This window comes from Dipodomys merriami, unplaced genomic scaffold (assembly GCF_024711535.1).
Source record: "Dipodomys merriami isolate MVZ:Mamm:240054 unplaced genomic scaffold, mDipMer1.0.p SCAF_34, whole genome shotgun sequence".
Taxonomy (NCBI): Eukaryota; Metazoa; Chordata; class Mammalia; order Rodentia; family Heteromyidae; genus Dipodomys; species Dipodomys merriami.
The window spans coordinates 2399379-2417696 of record NW_027204937.1 but is presented as its reverse complement, the minus strand read 5'-3'; the positions used below and the strand labels follow the sequence as shown (position 1 = coordinate 2417696).

Below are 18318 nucleotides of genomic sequence, written 5' to 3'. Positions count from 1 at the left end.
CCTACCTGAATCAACATGAGACAATTTATGATCTGTATTTATGCGACATTAGATAAACATTAGCCTGTTTCACTGCAGAAGTAGCAAATCTGAGTCCGACACGCTGTTTCAGCCCATACCTGCTTTACATATACAGAGCCTAGAATATATTACCTTTCTAAAAATGGAAAGTTTCTGAATCCCAGAACACATCTCTTTTAGAATTTTGTGTAAAGATTGTAGACCCAAACCACAGTTGTCTTGCTGATGCTAAAACTAAATGTCTAAGGAACCCGAGCAACTCCCCAAAGACAAAAGCAAAAAGGGAGCCTGAGCTCCCCTGAGCTCCCACAAAAGGATGGGGCTTGATGGGGAAAGGCTTCTGCACAAGTGTTCATGTTGGGCACTGGTGGAGGGGCAGGGGGAGCTGGGTGGAGGGGATGAGTATTTGTGTTGGTGATAACTACTAGGACCCTGCATGAAAGTTCTAAGTTCTTGGTGATTGGTGGTAGGTAGACAGGAAGGTCTTCATAAAGAAAAGCATGTAGGCAGATATAGACTCAAAGGTGGTAAAGGAATGTGGTGGTGTATCTTCCAAAAGGCTATTTGTGCCAAAATACCTTCTCTCTCTCTCTCTCATTGCCTGTAAAGACAACTGAGATTCTTTATTTCTTCCTTGGGTGAAGGCTCTGAAGGCTTTAACTCAAAATAGCTTCAGGGAAGAATAGTAGCTTTCTCCCTCTTATCACCTTGTGCTGTGCTTATGATAGTATATTTCAGAGGCTTTGATCTAAAATAGGTACTCACTGAAAATACAGTGTACCAGCAGGCCTTCATACCTTACCTATGCTGTTTCTTCAGCCAAAATGTCTTCATAGCCCCTCTCCAATGAAAATCCACTCATCCTTCAATCTCCTTTCTCTTGGGAAGAAGGTAATAAAAGGGGCTTGCCAAACGAATCCTTTATTTCACTGTGTTTGTTGTTGTTATTTTGTATTTGTCAGTCTTGGGGCTTGAACCCAGGGGCATGGGTGATGTCCTTTAGCTTTCTTGCTCAAGGCTAGTGCTCTACCACTTTGAACCACAGCTTCATTTCTGTTTTTCTGGTGGTTACTTGAAGATAAGAGTCCCATAGACTTTCTGCAACTGGCTGGCTTTGAACCATGATCCTCAGATCTCGGCCACCTGAGTAGCTAGGACTACAGGCATGAGCTACCAGCACCCAACTCTTTACTTACTTTTTTTGATATTACACACCATGGTATGTTTAGGTCATTGTTTGCATAACTGCCTTCAGGGAATGGGAATCAAATGTTTCCAATTGCTCTGCTTAGCTGGCCCAGCTATCAGCTGAGGATGCAGAGATAGAAAGACACAGGCTCTGCATTGAAAAAGATGAAGCTTACTGAGAGAGGCAGACCAGTGAACAGCTATTCTAGGTGTGATAAGTACTGAGACAGAAGCAAGTGGACCCAGACCTCAGTCTTGTCCCAGGAAGCACCCAGAGGCACATGATCCTGCAGGACCTCTGCTGTCTGCAGTGGGCAGTCTCGGGGAAGAGTTCAGGGGAAGAAGAATGTTAAAGCTTTCCTAGGGGCTCTCCTGATGCTTCCTTTCTAGTCTGTGTTTATAAGAAAAGGTGAGACAGTCTTACCAATAGTACTCACCATTGTCCAGACACTTAGCTCACACTCTGGAGAAAAAAAAAATGATTGGTCCTTATAGCTCTGGGCCTGGGCACTGTCCCTCAGCTCTTCAGCTCAAGGCTAGCACTCTTATCATTTGAGCCACAGCACCACTTCCAATTTTCTGAGTGGTTTATTGGAGATAAGAGTCTCACAGACTTTCGTGATGGGACTGGCTTTGAACCTCGATCCTCAGGTCTCAGCCTGATGAGTAGCTAGGATTACAGGCGTGAGCCACCAGCACCTGGCTTCTTTATAACTTTTGTGATGGTAGTTTCTAGCCTGTCAAACCTGTGCTTGTTCTGAGAGCAGGTAGAAAGATTTAAAACCACCAAGCTCTGAGCTCTGTTGTTCCTATCCCTTCCTAGGGGCCTTTGGATTAATCACGGATGCCAGGAAGGTAAGAATTTTTTTGCTGCTCTTGGAATTTTACTGCTCTTGGAATGGGGAAGCTTGAAGCAAAGCCCCTTTGTTTGTGAATAGTGACTAAGATGCTATTCTTAAGACTGTTATTTCCTTCCATCTTAGGTAGGACTTGACAGCTATAATTGTCTCTCTTCTGGGCTCATCCTTTCTTGGCTTCTGCTTGCCCTGAGCCGGGGATCTTGAGTTTGCATATTCCTTAAGGCTCTTGTATGTATTTACCTCAGGAGGAATTTTCAGATTTGTGATCAGATTTGCCATCAGTGTCACCTTTGCCTCTCCCTGTGGAGGACAATACTTAGCAATGGGCAAAAATCCAAAAATGCACTAAAAAATTTCTTTTTTAAAAAATCAAGGAATAGGCATCAAAATAACATCCTCTCCCTTTGTGACTTAGTTAGCATATGTTTTCTATGACAATTTTCCTGTATGGAGTGACTTCTGATTTTTTGAAGCATCTCTGGTTCTTTGCCATGCTAGCTGGCAGTGTAGAGTGATGTAGGCCATTGGAGATGTAAGCCCAGAGAGCCATGACAGAGATGAGAGTCCCTTCACAGTCTGCTCATCCAGGGAACTTGGGAGAGGGCACAGCAGCCGGCTTTGAAAACATGTTTTGTAAACCATGGATAAGGACAGGTGACTCTCACACAGAATTTTTCTCATTTCCAAATGTATTCTGAAAGGGTATGATGGTACTGAATTATGCTTTATATTTGTATTTGGTTTTGCAGTTTCACATCACCTTTTAAATTGCACTAACTCAGAGCAACCCTGGAAATCTAAAAATACATACAAAATGACCATGGAATTTACTAAATATCTTTTTTTTTAATGTGTCAATTATACTAGTAACAATGTTTTGTTCATGTCACTACAAATAATCAGAAATCTGAGAGTATTTTAAACACCAACATGTTGGTTTCCTTGGATTTGTTTCAATGTGGTGATTATTATAGAATTAATTGTCTAAAGGAAATGTGGTAAATACAGAATTGCCCATGAAACTTCTGTGATACAGTGAAAGAATTATACATTAGAGCTACATTTATAAGTAAAGTAATCTAGCAGAATAGTTCAAAGAAGTCCTGAGATCACACAGACTTGTGTTCAAATTCCTATACTAGTTTCTATGTAACTAAGTAGCTAGCAAGGTTACTTTATGTCTCTTTTCCCATCCGTTTAGCTTCCATGTGAATAGTAACCATGCCTGCTCTGTGGGTGATTGTGGAGATGAATCTAGATGGCATAAAGAAGAGTTGACAATCAGGATGATGATGACAGAAAAAATAGTGTTATCAAGAGTCTGAAACTAGCAAAGGGGAAAATTCCTTCTCACTAAACTAATGCTATAGAATCATGTCCATGTGGTCAGGTATTAGTGTGTTTCTAAAAATAGTTTCTTAAAGAGCAGCCAAGGAATGTCTAGACCTGCCAAGCCAATTCTTGGGCTTAAGGAGTCCACAGTAGCCCATTAGCTTCAATCCCAGCTTTGCCTTTTACTCACCGTGACCTTGAGGAAGGTCACGCACACTCCACTCTCAGTACCTCAATATCACCTTTTATACCTGAGAACAGGACAGGTTTAAACAGGTGGCTGTGTGTGCAGTGCTTAGAAGTATCTGGCAGAGGATCAGAACATATGTTTGCCTGTTCGGTTATCTTTGTCTATTCTGTTATTATTTGCTTATTCTTGTTATTTTTCTTATTCTTTATATTTCTATAACATGAAAATTATTTGATGGAGTTTTGTTGTCCTAAATATCTTCTCTGAATAGAATAATATCACACCTACAGAACTGGGCCTGTAACTATTTGAAGCTGATCCCCTCATTCTTTTGAAATGTCTTTGTTTTCCTTGGCTGCTGGCTGCCTACTTTCCATAACAGAGATAAACCCTTTCTGTTTAGAGGACTGCCTTTTATCTTAGGTTGTTCCCACAATATCTCTACCATTATTGTGTCCTGTGCTCCCCAAAGGACGCATTGGAGGCTGGTTGAATCCAGATGAGAAATGCCCAGGCGATTTCCAGGGCTATTTTCAGAGCCATCTTCTGATATTGTAGGGATTAGATCATTTATTTCTCTGGCATCTGAGCTATGTTCATAAAGATGATGCAAGAAAAGTTGGAAGTTTTTCATAGTTACTGTTCGTGTATTGCATGAAACTGTTCAGAAGCTTCATTCACTGATGCATTCATTCATCAAAGACTGTTCTGTTATCCATGTCTGTTGTGAGCTAGAAGGCGAGTGCCAGGGATATCAGCATAAACAAGACACTGACTTTCCTTCAAATGGACTCTGGGAGATTTGTAAATCTTCGATGATTCCTCAGTGTTTCATGGAGTATCCTTTGTTTCCAGATTCTGCTGCTTTGCAGGAAAACAGCACTGAAAAACTGATGCAGTGTCTTTCCTCATGAAGTTTACATTCTGATTGAGGAAGACAAAGCATATGCCAGATGCCCATAGTTGCCACGAAGAAATCAAACCAGGATTTATTTGCCAGGAGTCTTCATTGAAGATTAAATCTGTTATTGTTGATTTATTTTAGATCATTTTGGGGAATCACCAAGAGCACTGTGGAGTAGTTTGTATGAAAAGCTGGGGTTGTTTCAGTAAGAATTTGTGGATAAAGCCACTTGCTGTGGAGTACGTCCACCCCTGCCACAGCTGCTCCCCAAAGATACTCTCATGTTCATTTCCCATACTTCAAGGGACACCTCTACTTGGAAGTACTCCAGCTGAGAGCACCCTAGAGATGTAGCTTTGAGACCTCCACACTCTGCATTAGAGGGAGGTTCACTGTACAGGGCTAGATGAGTCAGGTTACACTTGGGGCGAGACACACAGAGAGTGGAGCAGAGCTACTCTTTGACCAACAGCGGTTGTGCATATGATATAGTCATTAGAAATCACGATCTTCACTGAAGGTCACTTAAAATATACTATCAGGAGACTCAGCCTCCAGTCTTTCCAGCCTCACACTTGGACACGGGGACTTCAGAGATGTGGGATGGCTTGCTCTTCTGTATGCAGCATGCTAGTGCACATGGCTGTGTCTTTTGTACCTCTATTTCTCTGTGTGTCCCTCTGTCTTTCTCTGTATGTCCCTCTGTCTTTCTCTTTGTCTTTCTTTGTCTGTCTCTGCCTGTCTCTGTCTCTCTCTGTCTCTCTATCTCTCTGTCTCTGTCTCTGTCTCTGTCATACCTGAGGAGTTATCTTCAGGAAGCTGCTTTTATCCTCTAGGTTGCGTCAAAAGCTTCTTTTCTCTATTCCCATATCAGAATTTTTGCTGAGTAGTTAGTAATTTCCTATATTAGATCAGAATAACCCTTGTGTATCTCTCTCCCCAATTCTATCAGTTCTGAAAGTGAAGGGCCTGACTTTATTCATCTTTAAAGCCTTAGTGCCTGCTACTTAGGATTTTGAGGTGACATAAGTCAAATTTGGAACAAGCAGGGACCTTCTTTTAGTTGGAAGAGAGCTGGGCTTGGTGGAACACACTTGTAATCCTAGCACTTGGGAGGTCATGGCAGAATGATCAAGAGTTCCAGGCCACCTTAGGCTACACATTGAGTTCTTTTCTCCAAAAAGAAAAGAGTTTGGGAGAAAGATGTGCATTGTGGGCCAAGGAAACAGAACATCTAAAAGGACAGAGACTTGAAAAGAACACAGATCGGGCAAATGCAAACAATTCATTTGGGTTAGAAGGAAGAAAATATGCTGGGGAGGGGTCCAAAATCATGTCAGAAAATTAACTGGGATTAAGATGGATCTTGGGTGCTATGAAAAAGCATTTGAACCTATTTGAAAGCCTCGGGGAAGCCAACCTGAAGGATTTAAAACATGGAAGGGACTTACATGATCAGATTTGTGTTTTTAAACAGATTTGTCTAACAGCTGGATAAATGGTAAATGGAGGATTACAGGAACTCAGAGGCAAAACAATGAGACTATGAAGAAGTTTTTTTTGTTGTTTTTTTTTTTTTTCAAACCATAAGTGAAAAAAGCTTGAAGGCAGTTACAGGAAGAAAGGGATCCGTAAGAGTTAAGGAAGATTTGAGGATTCCTTTGCTTGGTTCCACAAAAGTGGAGTCTGGTCTTAACAAGAAGGCTCCTTGGCCATTTCCCAGCCGATTTTCCTACCACTGACCTCATGTCCTGAACCCAGAACTCCCACCTATGGTGATGGACAACAAAAGTAAAGGGTATCATAAAAAGTGCCAGAAGAGACTTTGAAGATCATCCAGGCCAACCCTTGCTTTGGTACATGATTGAGATTGTACCCTTCCTCTGAAAATTAGCCATAATCACCTAGTCACCATTGTGTCAGCTGCATACATCTCCATACAGCACGAGTCTCTGATGCTTTCTCGTGCATTTCCTTATATTTTATCTCACTCTGACATTAGAATGTAATATGTTGGAGCAGAACCCTAGACTGGGTAAAGCAGTGTTCGATCTATGTAGTAGATGCTAAATGAACGATTGTTGAAAAGAGCAGTAAGCCAGAAATAATCAGATTTACTCTTGATTTGAACCAGTGGTCTTTGCACATGCTCTTCATTCAGAGGTTAGTAAATTCACAGTTCTATCTCTGATTAGGGCTTTGCTTAAATCAGTATTGCAGAGATTTAAAAAAAAATCTACCAAGCAATAATACTGTACATGGCTTTAAATACTGAAGAGCTAAAAATAAATGCTACTTCAAAAAAATTGCCCACTGATCAGCTCATAGCCATTAAGATGGTAGCTATTAAAAAAAAATAAGTGTTGCAGAGGAGGTGGATAAATTGGAATCTTTGTATACTGTTGTTGGCGGGTGTATACGATGATGCTGTTGCTATGGAAAAGAGTAGAGAGGTTTCTCAAAAGTTTAAAAATAGAATTATCATATGATCCAGCAATTCTACTTCTGGGCATATACCCAAAACAATTGAAAGCAAGACCTCAAAAAGATATTTGTACAACTAGCTGTATAGCAGCATGATGCACTATACCTAAAATACAGAAGCTACCCAAGTATATATCAACAGCTGAATAAATAAATAGAATGTGTTATGTACATTCATAAGTCCCAGTTTAGAGTGAACAAAATAAGGCTCAGAAAAGTGAAATAGATTGCCCAAGGCACCTAACTTGAAAGGGGCTAAGGTGAGCTCTGACCGTCAGGCACAGAATTGCTGACTGCGCACCCAATGCAAGCTTCTGCCTTGTCCAGAGATAGGAAGGGTAGCTGAATTAACTTGTCTGCTGACTGAAGGATAAGAAAGTAACCATTGGCAGTTTATGTAGAGGGCTGAAAATGTCTGCATGGGCAGTGTTTATATGGATGAGTGAAGAGAGAAATAGAGAGGAAGAAAAATAAAGAGATAATGCAAGCCAGCTCCCAGATACCTGCTTTATGTGTCTTGCTCAATTATCCCTCCCTTGCTAAGTCTTCAGAGGGCAGGTGTGAGTCAACTGTAAACACGGTAAGAAAAGGTCACCCAACATTCCCTCAGCTGCTAAAATCAAAGTCACTGCCCTGGAGATGATCTGTGTACATGAAATTTAAAAAGTACCTGCAATGTGACCAGGAGAGGATAATGGCTCTTGCTTTTTGAAACAGCTTCATTAGAAGTCTTCCTGCCTCCTGTGATGGTAAAAGATGATAAGATGACTTGCAAACATAAATTAAATGTAGTGGGAGAAAGTAGGACACAATAGGAAGGATATGGGGTGAAAGATCAACCTTACTGGACTGGACCAACTCACTGTAGAGTCCTGACCTTGCCCCTCCCTCTACCCTTACCATCTTCATATACTAGATTTAAGATGACTCCTTAGAGGGAAGAGCATATCTCCCAGCAGAGCTGAAAACACAAGAGGATAGTTTAGCTTTATATATAGCTTTATATGATCTATGATAGATGCTGTACAAAAAAGTATCTCCATATGATACAATAAGGTAAGATCAGGTTTCCCAGAGTATTTGTCTACAGGAAAGTTAGAGTCAGAATTCGAACATAGGCCTGACTGATACCAATGGTTTCCCTTTTCCTCACTCCACAGTGGGAAGTACAACAACCAAGATATGAAGAAGTAGCAAAATGTCAAAAAGAATAGTCAGAGAAGCCCATACACTCCTTCCCTGGTCCTTCCCAGAGGGCACATGAGTGGCAAAATCAAAGTCACTACCATAGAGATGATCTGTGTACATGAAATAAAAATCCTGCAATGTGACCAGGAGAGGAAGTGGCAAGAAAGCAGTTAACAAGTGGATGAGAGGAGTACTTTGTGATGTCAGAACACATGAGCCAAGCCAGTACAAATTATAAACAGCTTTGTTTGGTGTAAGGACAGCCATGTTTTGTGGTGGTTAAAGATAAATTTCCACTATCTTTTGAGATAATTGGGAATATCTTATGTAGCACCTCATACACAAGAACAGGTTGTAACTAATTTTTACTGGTAATGGAAAAAGGTTTTTATTGGGCTGAGAGCTGGTGGCTCATGCCTGGAATTTTAGCTACCCAAGAGACTAAGATGTGAGTGTCATGGTTTGAAGCCAGCCCAGGTAGAAAAATCCATGAGATACCTATCTCTAGTTAACCACCAGAAAGCCAGAAGAAAAGGTGTGGCTGAAGTGGTAGAACACCAGCCTTAAGCAAAAAAGGTAAAGGACAGCATCCAGGCCCTGACTTCAAGCCCGGGTACTGGCATATACACCCCAAAAAGTTTATATCAACAATTATTATTACTAACAATTATTGACATTTGTATCAGCAATTGTCAGTATTCTCTCTACATTTTTATATCCTGATGATATTATATATACTTTGAGTGTTTTAAAAAGGATAAAATTATTTTATGCCATCTTTCATCAACAGCAACATTACTGGCTAATGTGGTCCAACCCAAAAGCAATTGCATTTTATCACTATTAAAGCCTCTGACCTTGCACAGTGAAGCCAGCTAATTACAAGGCCACTTTTTTTCTGGAATAATGAGACTATGCCCTCCCCCTCCCCTGTTATGTTTTAGGAAGAGGTAAGAAACTTCAAGGAACTTCGAGCCAAATTTCAAAAGTTTGACACTCCACCTCTTCCAGGACCTATCAGATTCCCAGCAGGTGTTCTTCAAAAGAGTGACAGGGCATGCATACAATCAACCCAGATTTGGGCCAATGGGAAGCCTCTCGCATCCAATTTCAATTGGCCCCCATCATATTGTTCCAGCCGGGAGTCTCAGGCTCCCAAATCCCAGAAAATGAAGTTTACTCCAAAGAGTGAAATTCAGAAGTGTTTAAGTTCCCCAGAACCTCCAGAAAAGTCTACAGTGGACTCACAAAATTCTCAGAAGGCTTCTTTGCTGTTAGCAGGGACCCAGTCAAGCACTAAGCTATCCCATGAGCAGGAAGGAATGGCGGCCAACAGCTTCAGAGACAAACTCTGGAACTGGGAGAAGGTTTCATCTCAGAAGAGCCAGATGTCTCCACCCGTTCTCACTAACTGTGGCAATAAGACCTTCTGTCAAGAAGAGCAGAAAAGCACAAGATTTGCTCCAGAAAGGCCAAGAAAAAAACTGGAATCAACAGGCGCTCAGACTTTTCCTTCTCAGAGGAACTCAATAGCCCAGAGAGAATCATGTGTGACCTCAAAAGACCCCCCCTTTCTACTTCTTCAAAATGGTAGGAAGAGTGAGGGGGACCCCAGTGCTGAGAGAAGCAAGACAGCCAAACCTGCCCCTGGTAAGTGACGGAGTCTCTGTAGGCTGGGAGGGGAGCCCATTGTATTTATTTTCTTTTTTAATCTTGCTGACTTTGAGTGATCCTATCTGGGACTTGACCGATGTAACATGGCAATTGTAAGCTCTCTTATTAAATTGTAGTTCCAGGTTTGAGTAAAGTGTTTAATCTCCCAGAATTATTATATGAACCTGAACTAACTTGGATTTGGATCCTATCTGTATTTTGTATAAGCACATGAACATGAGCAGTCTTACAAGTCATATATTATCAGTCTTCTCTGTCTTGGTAAACAACACAACTATCCTCTACTTTCTCAGGCCAAAACCTTGGGTAGTATTCTATTCCCCACTCAGCACCCTTTACTATTTCCATTTAATCTATCATTGAGCTCTTGATTCTACCAGAAAAGTACGTTTGGGGACCCTTAATTTCTGTCCATTGGTCTAGACCATATCATCATTTTCTCTCAACTGGACCACTGTCAACAGCCCATCAGCCTCCTTTCATCAGTGATCTTACCTCCTTGTATTCTGTTCTCCTAGCAGACAGCATGATCCACTAAAGCATAAATCACATCACATTGCTCTCCTTCTCAGACAGCTCTAATCATCTAACAGTATCTCATGCAACTTGGTCTCTGCCTAGTTCTCTTTTCTCTGTTTCTCTTACCACACTGCCTTTCTTAGATACATCAAGCTGACTCCACCCCAGGTCTCTGCACCTGTCATTCCCTTTGCCCAGAACACTCTTCTGTGATACCTTTGAAGACTTGGGCCCTAATTGTTTTGAAATCTCTGTCCAAGAGTCACCTGTTCTCAGTGGCCTTGTGAGTCACTTTATGCAAAATAGCTAGGCCATTCCTATCAATCCTTTGTTTTCTTATATTGCTTTGGTTTTATTAATACTACTGATCTCTACTTGGATTATCACTGTGTATTTGTGCTTGCCTAAGTAAGCTGTGAATTATAAAATGATAAAATTTGACTTCCTTAATCACCATATCCCCAGAAAAAAGAAGGTAGGGTTGAGTAATTCATCACAAAATATTTATTGAATGGTAGACTGAATAGATTGATGGACAAGTGGGTAGTTGGAGGGGTGGATGGATGGATGGTTGGATGGATGGATTATCCTTCTTACAATCCTACATGGCCTCACTTTGTACTTAAAATAGATCTTAAATTGCTACAATCTTGATAACATTACATGTTAGCACTTGCTCTGATTTTCTTCCTGCTTCTTTTCTCCTAGCACACAGTAAATATACCACATAGATCTCTAGATTGATCTTATTTGGTTTTTACTTTTTTATCATTAATCTTTTCTCATTATACTGAACCTGGAAGTAGGAATATATATATATATATAGTTATGATTGCATATAGTTATGACTTATATACAGTTATTATATATAATTAATTTACTGAAGTTAGTACTTTCTTTATATCGATAGTTTTATACATATGTAACAAGAGTTAGGCAGGAGTAAACCAATTGCATCTAAAATCAGAAGCAGAGAGGATGAAGGGGCCAAGATTATTCCTTATTCCAAAGGTCACATGATAACAATTTCCTACCCTCAGTGACCTAAGGCCCTACTACAAGGGCCCACCCCTTAAAGGATCCATTCCTCCTAATACCACCACCCTTCAAACTGTCAAGTCACAATGTATCCTCGCAGGACACTCAAACCTCACCAAAACCACAGCACTCAGAGTTTACAAATATTGTATGGGCTATCCTATACTTACCAGCCTCTTCAGTAGCCAAGGTAGGGCACTATGATTGGTCCTGTAAGAAGCATGAAGTGGCCCTTTTAAGGCAGATCTGTCTTCTCTGGGCTTCTGCTTCCTTCTTATGATAACCTAGAGGTTATGTCTGCCAGACAGTGTCTCCCTAGAATAGAGGCAAGCCTAGAAGACCCATTGTAAGAAAGTCCTTGGTCAGCCTAAGGCACTGAAATTTAGGGAGTGGTCTGTTGTGACCACCAGTATTATTTACAACAACTCACACAGCAACCTAGATGACCGTGGTGTTTAATAGCTAAATGATCTGCTTTCCACAGAGACTATACTAGAAATCAAATGCCTTCTTTAAGGAGGAGATATGCTCCCCCTGCATTCCAAAGTTGTTTCTTCAACACTTATATTTTGGGCCAGGTGCTAATGGTTCACACCTGTAATCCTACTACTCAAGAAGCTGTGATCTGAGGATACTAGTTCAAAGCCAGCCTGGGCAGGAAAGTCCATGAAACTCTCATCTCCAAATTAATCACCAAAAAAACTGGAAGTGATGCTGCGGCTCAAAGTGGTAGAATACCAGCCTTGAGGAAAATCACGCAGAGACAGCACCCAGGCCCTGAGTTCAAGCCACTCAACCAACAAAAAAAATGCATTTTGTTGGCTCCTCTGCCCCCAGGTTATGAAACTTTGAAATAAATAAGGATTTCTAAATTCTGTTATCTATTGGCATATAAGGATGAGTATGCTATATATGATGAAAACCACTTCTGGTCAAGCAGTTATTCCTTAGCTTGCCACAGAAGGCTACTAGAGATTTTTATTGCATACTTTGCTGTGATTCAATGTTACATCAATATCATATGATAAAATTCAAGGAAATGTACCCACAAACATTTTGAAGTTCTCTTATTGAACTGAAATCCACTATGATCCACTATAATTTTTGATAATAATTGTGCTTTCTTGATGTCTATGGACATTGAATACTTCTCAAATAAAATTTAATTCCTTTAAAAACACAATAATATACATATATATTTCAAATCAATAGTCATATATGTATGTGTGTAATGGAAAAGAAGGATGAATAGAAAGAAAGATGGGTGAGAAAGAGTGGGAAAGAGTAAAGGAGTATCAACTACCCATGGATGGAAATATTGAGAGTTAAAGGAAATTAACATGTAATTTTCTTAGCACAATACCTAGAAAAAAAGTTAGGAGCCCAGTTAGTGAGCAATGTTTCATTTCCCCTATGTCTTCTCCCTAATTCGGTGAAATATGATATTGGGAATTTCAGTTGTAACCTAAGAAGAAAGAAATTTAGCCCTGAGCTTCTGGGGGTTTGACTACTAATAGGGGTGGGGGGTGATGGGGGTGAGAAGCTTCACCTCCCCTTTGGTGGACATGAACAGGCCTTGCTGAGTTCCTGCATTGGACATCAGATTGATGCCATGAGCAGGTACGTATTTGGACTGGAGCCTAGAAATTGTTAGATGGAGAACAGGTAGGAGGGAGGGAACCAAAACTGAGGTTGAAAAAAAAGTTTCACCTGAAAATTCACCACTTTCAGTGACCTCACATTTCCCTGTCTGTGCTCAGAAAACCAGCCAGATAGCAGGCATCACCAGCTTCCCCAAACGAAGCCACTGCCTTCCATTGAATCTCTGGGTCCACCTCCCCCAAAGCCGACAAAGCCCCCCACCGTGAACCTCCAGGCCTTCCAGAGACAATCAGTTGGTACGACCAAGACCCCAAAAGAAGGTAAGGCAATGTACAGAGCAGCACTACACATGGCCAGCCTGGAGCACACACAGCTTCTGTGTCTGTTTCCTCATGTCACCTCCCTCTCCACCCAGACCCCGAGGGAACAATGCGACCACTGCCCTTCCAGGGAGTGGCACAAGCATCACTACTATTCTCAAGTACAGGCTGGGGCAGCTTGCCCACAAAATGACAAATCTGCTAGAATTGGCCTCTTATCACTCCTGGGCCCACTCACTTCCCCTGGGAGCATTGCTTTTGATCACTGGGAATCTGTCCAAGAAGAAACAAACAAAAAGTTGGCTGGGCAGAGAGGCAGTGAACCTTTCAGTTTGCTGCAAAACCTGTGTTGCGAACAGAGTCAGCAGGAGGGAGGTGAAGATGAGGAAGCCAATTTGACCTGAGATCCTTTTGGCAGAGTTCCCCTCCGCCCTTGTGACTTGCCTCCAACAAATTCAGCAAAGGCTCAGGCCCTCTCTGATCCTTTCCAGGAAGCAGCCCTGGGAGCCATTTTTCTGTGTTGTTTTGTGTCTCGGTTTGTTCCATTATTTTACAAGAGCACTTCTGGTCCCTCGTGGCTCCTACCACAGCCGCATATTGCTGACAACGTAAATGCCTTTACTTATGTTTGCTCTAATGAAACATGAGGGGAACATATACTGTGAAGTGAGGTGTGGGGCTGTGTTAACATTTGTTTTCTTGTGACCATCAGCATCAGCAAATGGTATATCCACAGAGCTAATGCATCTTTGTTCATTTGACTGCTTTGGGCAACCTCATGTTGGAATTTCTCTAAAGCAAAGGCTCACCCAGAAGCATTCATGAGAATCACCTAGAGGTCTTGTTTAAACTCACATTGCGGGGCCTAATCCCCGGAGTTTCTGATTTGGTTGGTCTGGTTGAGAGCCTGAGGCTTTACCTTTTAATAAATTAACAAGAACTGCTGGTGCTCCTCACCCATGAATTATACTTTGAGAACCAACAATACAAGCCATGCCAAGTCTTATCCTAAAAGAACATTCTGTATAGAGAAACAGCACCCTTGGAAGTATACTTTAGTAATACAAAAACTCAGCTCCATCCATATCAAAGAAGGGTATGGGTGAATGTTCTTTTTTCTTTTTTGGTACTTGGGATTGCTACTATGTGTGACTTTCTTTATATAAACATTAATTCAGAGAACATAGAACAAAATGCTAAACCTTTTATAATAAAATGAGCTTCAGAGAACCCAGCTCTTCTACCTGCAAACTATACATAAGTTTGAATGGTGCTCACTGAGCCTTGTGTTCCTCATCTGTAAAATGGGGAAAGTGAGACCTTCAATAGCAGAGGATTATTAGGATTATAATATGGTAATATCTAGGCATACTGGAAAATCCTCAGTAAAATCTTCTGTGTTATTTCAACTATTGAGCAGCTAAGCTATCAGTATTCTCTGTGCCAGACCCTGTGATGGAAATGAGATTAAACCCCACAGAGGGGTTGGTCCTCCGAGAGGCCAAAGTCCAATGCAAGGAATTATGCCCATAAATAACACCATAAAGTATGGTCATGAACTGCAGTATAGGGGTAGTTAGGCAAGAGGAACATTGGGTCACAAGTGAGCTACCAATACTTGGTTTCTGGGGTGTTAGAGTCATGTCATGAGCAACGTTCACGTTCACCAGCACACTGCCAATACTTCCTTTTCCCTCTGTCTCTTGTTCTTGCAGTGTCTGTGAAGGAGGACCACTTGTCTCCAGAGAGGTAAGTATACATTCCTTAATTGGGCAGAAAGGAGCTCAGTTGGTGAGACTATTTGGCCTACCCACTGGTGAGCAAGAAACACAACCCAAACGTCTGTATTTCTTGAAAATGTTGCAGGAAGGACAGATTTATAAGCAGCAGACTTCAACTTTTGCTTCCACTGAAAGATCAAATAAACTGCATTGGGCTGATGTTAAGTTGCAAAGATGGTCCTCCGAGGTACCTTTTTATTGTACAGATGGGTTTCACAAATGGAAACATCAGCTTCCATGGGCATTGGAGATATCAGGAGGTGGTGTTCTGAGGTCTTCTTTCAAAAATCTGCCATGGGAGTGTCAATTCATTAATTCTCTCAACCACATAACACCTGATGAACCCGTGGAGGTGTTGTGGACTGATTGAGCTGGCCACGTTCTAGAGATCTCCTCATCTGGTTGTCTCTGGAGGGCTGTAGATACTGCTATCCTCATTTTTCAGCCCAAGGCTCGAGGTCAGAAAATTTACCAGTTGCCATGCTGTGATTCTTACCCAGCTAAGCCAAACTCTTTGTTTTATATTATAACAGGATTATATTTGAAATGAATTACTTTTATAGTTCTCTTAATTTTTTACAGTGTACATTCATCAAAAGGAAAATACAAAAATAGAGAAAAAGTAAAGGTATAAGCCAAACTGTCTTGACTCTATACCTCATCTCCCTCACAAAGATGGTCTTCTTGTTGGCAGGGAGGCTAGTCTTAAGAGGAGAATCAGGTTCAAAAAATGACTAATAATATTACTGATTCATCCAACAAGTATTTATAATAATAAAGTGTATTATGTTTGTAATAGAAGAAGGTATAAAATTCAGAGGTTACACCAATGAGGATGTGGTCATATTTCCTTGAGAGAGTCATCAAAGATCTTAAAGTCCCTTTTCTATTGCTGCAGTAATATTATCTAATAAGTACACTTCAGTAATATAGAGCTGTGGGTACAGCTAATCCAGGCTGGGGTCCACTGGCTTTGTGCATATGTTTGCAACCAGTATGGATCATCTAAGCAGCTGTTTTGATATTGACTATGGTTGCTCAGATGTTGGGGATTGCTTACAGTTAAACTGACCTAGGATTGCTTTGGTGCTGGGATGACTGAGCCCCTTGAATTAGTACCATTTCCCTACTTCCAGCAAACGCTTGTACTTCTGGCAGTGAGAGCAGATAAGCAAGACAAGTACAATAGCAAAGACTTTATGATCCTTTGCTGTTTTACATTCACTGGCTTTTTATTGCTCCAAGCAGCTCTCGTGACTAAGTCCAGTCAGAGTGGGAGGGCACTTCAGGATCATGTGACAATGGATAAGGATAAAGAATAGCAATATGAATCCAATCAACCCATCACTGAAGAAAAAAACACTTGAAATGACTATAGCGAAGGAATGACTGCTGGGTAGCATGGAAAGGAGCGCTATAGGCAGCGGCAGGAGAAGTGAAGTAATCTATATTATTCATGGACCAAGAAAGTACTGAGTTGAGTTAGGAAAGAGGCAGTAAAGAAATGGGATTGTAAAATAGACAGGAACCCTATGGTGAAGATGCATGTACCAAAGAATTGATAAAATGGTGAACAAGGCTCAGACCGAGCCTTGTTTGCTAGATGCAATTCATGAGCTCTGAGAACTCCAAGCTCAGTGTTCCTCTATTTGAATCAGGTAGGTCTGCAGAGATGCATCTTGTGTGTATTTATGTGAAAGGGGAACAATTTCAGGCAATAGTTTTCCCTGTTTCTTCAGTGAGTACAGACTCCAGTGACAACTGAGGAACAAGGCACCTCTGCTGTGCTGAGCCCATCTTGGTTGCCTCATGGCTGTCATAATATGAACATCTTAGTGTACTCTGAGCCAGGCTGGGGTTGTTCAACTAGATATGTGTTTTCTCCACATCATGGCACCAAGCAAACATGATTTCTATAAGCAGGTTAACCACAGAAACAGCATCCGTTTCAACCTGAGGGACAAGCTTGTTATCTACCTTGTTGGAGATAGCAGCCGGTTTCTGATGGGACACCATGTTGTCGAGCGTGTACAAGGGCAACTTTTACTCTTCAGTTCTTTCACACTGACTTTAGAATACAACTGCTGTCTAAAATGGGGGGGAGGGGAGCGTGTGTGTGTGTGTGTGTGTGTGTGTGTGCATGCAACAGTAATGGAACTTGATCTCAGGACCTTGTACTCTCACTTAGCTTTTTCACTCAAGGCCAGGACTCTACTGCTTGAGCCGTACTTCCACTTTCAGGTTTTTTTCTGGTTAATTTGAGTTTCATGGACATTTCTGCCTGGGATGGCTTTGAATCACAATCCTCAGATCTCAGGCTATTGTAGACCTAGCATCACAGATGTGACTCAGCAGTGCCTAGCTTGAAATGAGGTTTTGTTGTACATTATCGATGGTATGGGTGATGCTACTATAGGGACAAAAGATGATTAAAAAAGATAATTAAGGACCAGGATACTTAGTAGAGGACTTACAGAAGATGGAAATTTTTCAGCTATAGCTTAGTGGTAAATGCATCTTCCTTCCCATGGTACCTTAAGGTGGGTGAGGCAAGGTATTATCCCTAGAAAAAATACATTCCTGACATATGGTTGGTAGATGGATGGATGGATGGATGGACCAATTAGCATTCAGGCTGGAGATAGAAAATAATGCAAAGTAAGGATGAAGTAATAAAGAGGAGATAATCAGACACAATGTACTCTAATGTGAAAAAATAAGATATTGTTGGATTATAAAGTGTAGTCAGCCCTTCTTATATGCATATTTTGTATCCATGAATTCAGATAATCTGGAATTAGAAGTGTCTGGGAAACTTCTGCTTGCATTGGATAGATCAAGACACCTTATCATCTATCAGCTGAACAGTACAGAATAACAATTACTCACATAAGCACTTACATTGTAGCTATTATTAGCAACCGAGATGTTATTTAAGTATTTCAGAGGATATGCATAGGTGGATACACAAGTACTAATCCATCTTGGTATCCACAATGGATGGTGGAAACAACTCTGCACAGATATTGAAGGACAAATTCATAGCAAATGCCATTTTAAGGAGTTCAAACTCTTCTTTTTTTTTGTAATTTTATTTTATTTTATTTGAGAACATACTGTACAGAGGGGCTACAATTACATGGGCAGGATAATGCATACATTTCTTACCAAGCATTGCAGCCTCCTCCCAAACTCTTCTTATGAAGGATGTTAATTC

The 18318-nt window shown here is 41.0% G+C and overlaps 1 protein-coding gene across 2 annotated transcripts in view; it reads left to right on the top strand.

Annotated features, from left to right (window-relative positions):
- Positions 1-18318, top strand: part of Fyb2 (FYN binding protein 2) — a 94768-nt gene that overhangs the window by 16124 nt on the left and 60326 nt on the right. For both annotated transcript variants that reach the window (XM_069987139.1, XM_069987138.1), the window contains exons 2-4: positions 9112-9817; positions 13159-13320; positions 15036-15069. In XM_069987139.1, the coding sequence (XP_069843240.1) occupies positions 9112-9817; positions 13159-13320; positions 15036-15069 (902 nt within the window). The remainder of the gene's footprint in view (positions 1-9111; positions 9818-13158; positions 13321-15035; positions 15070-18318) is intronic.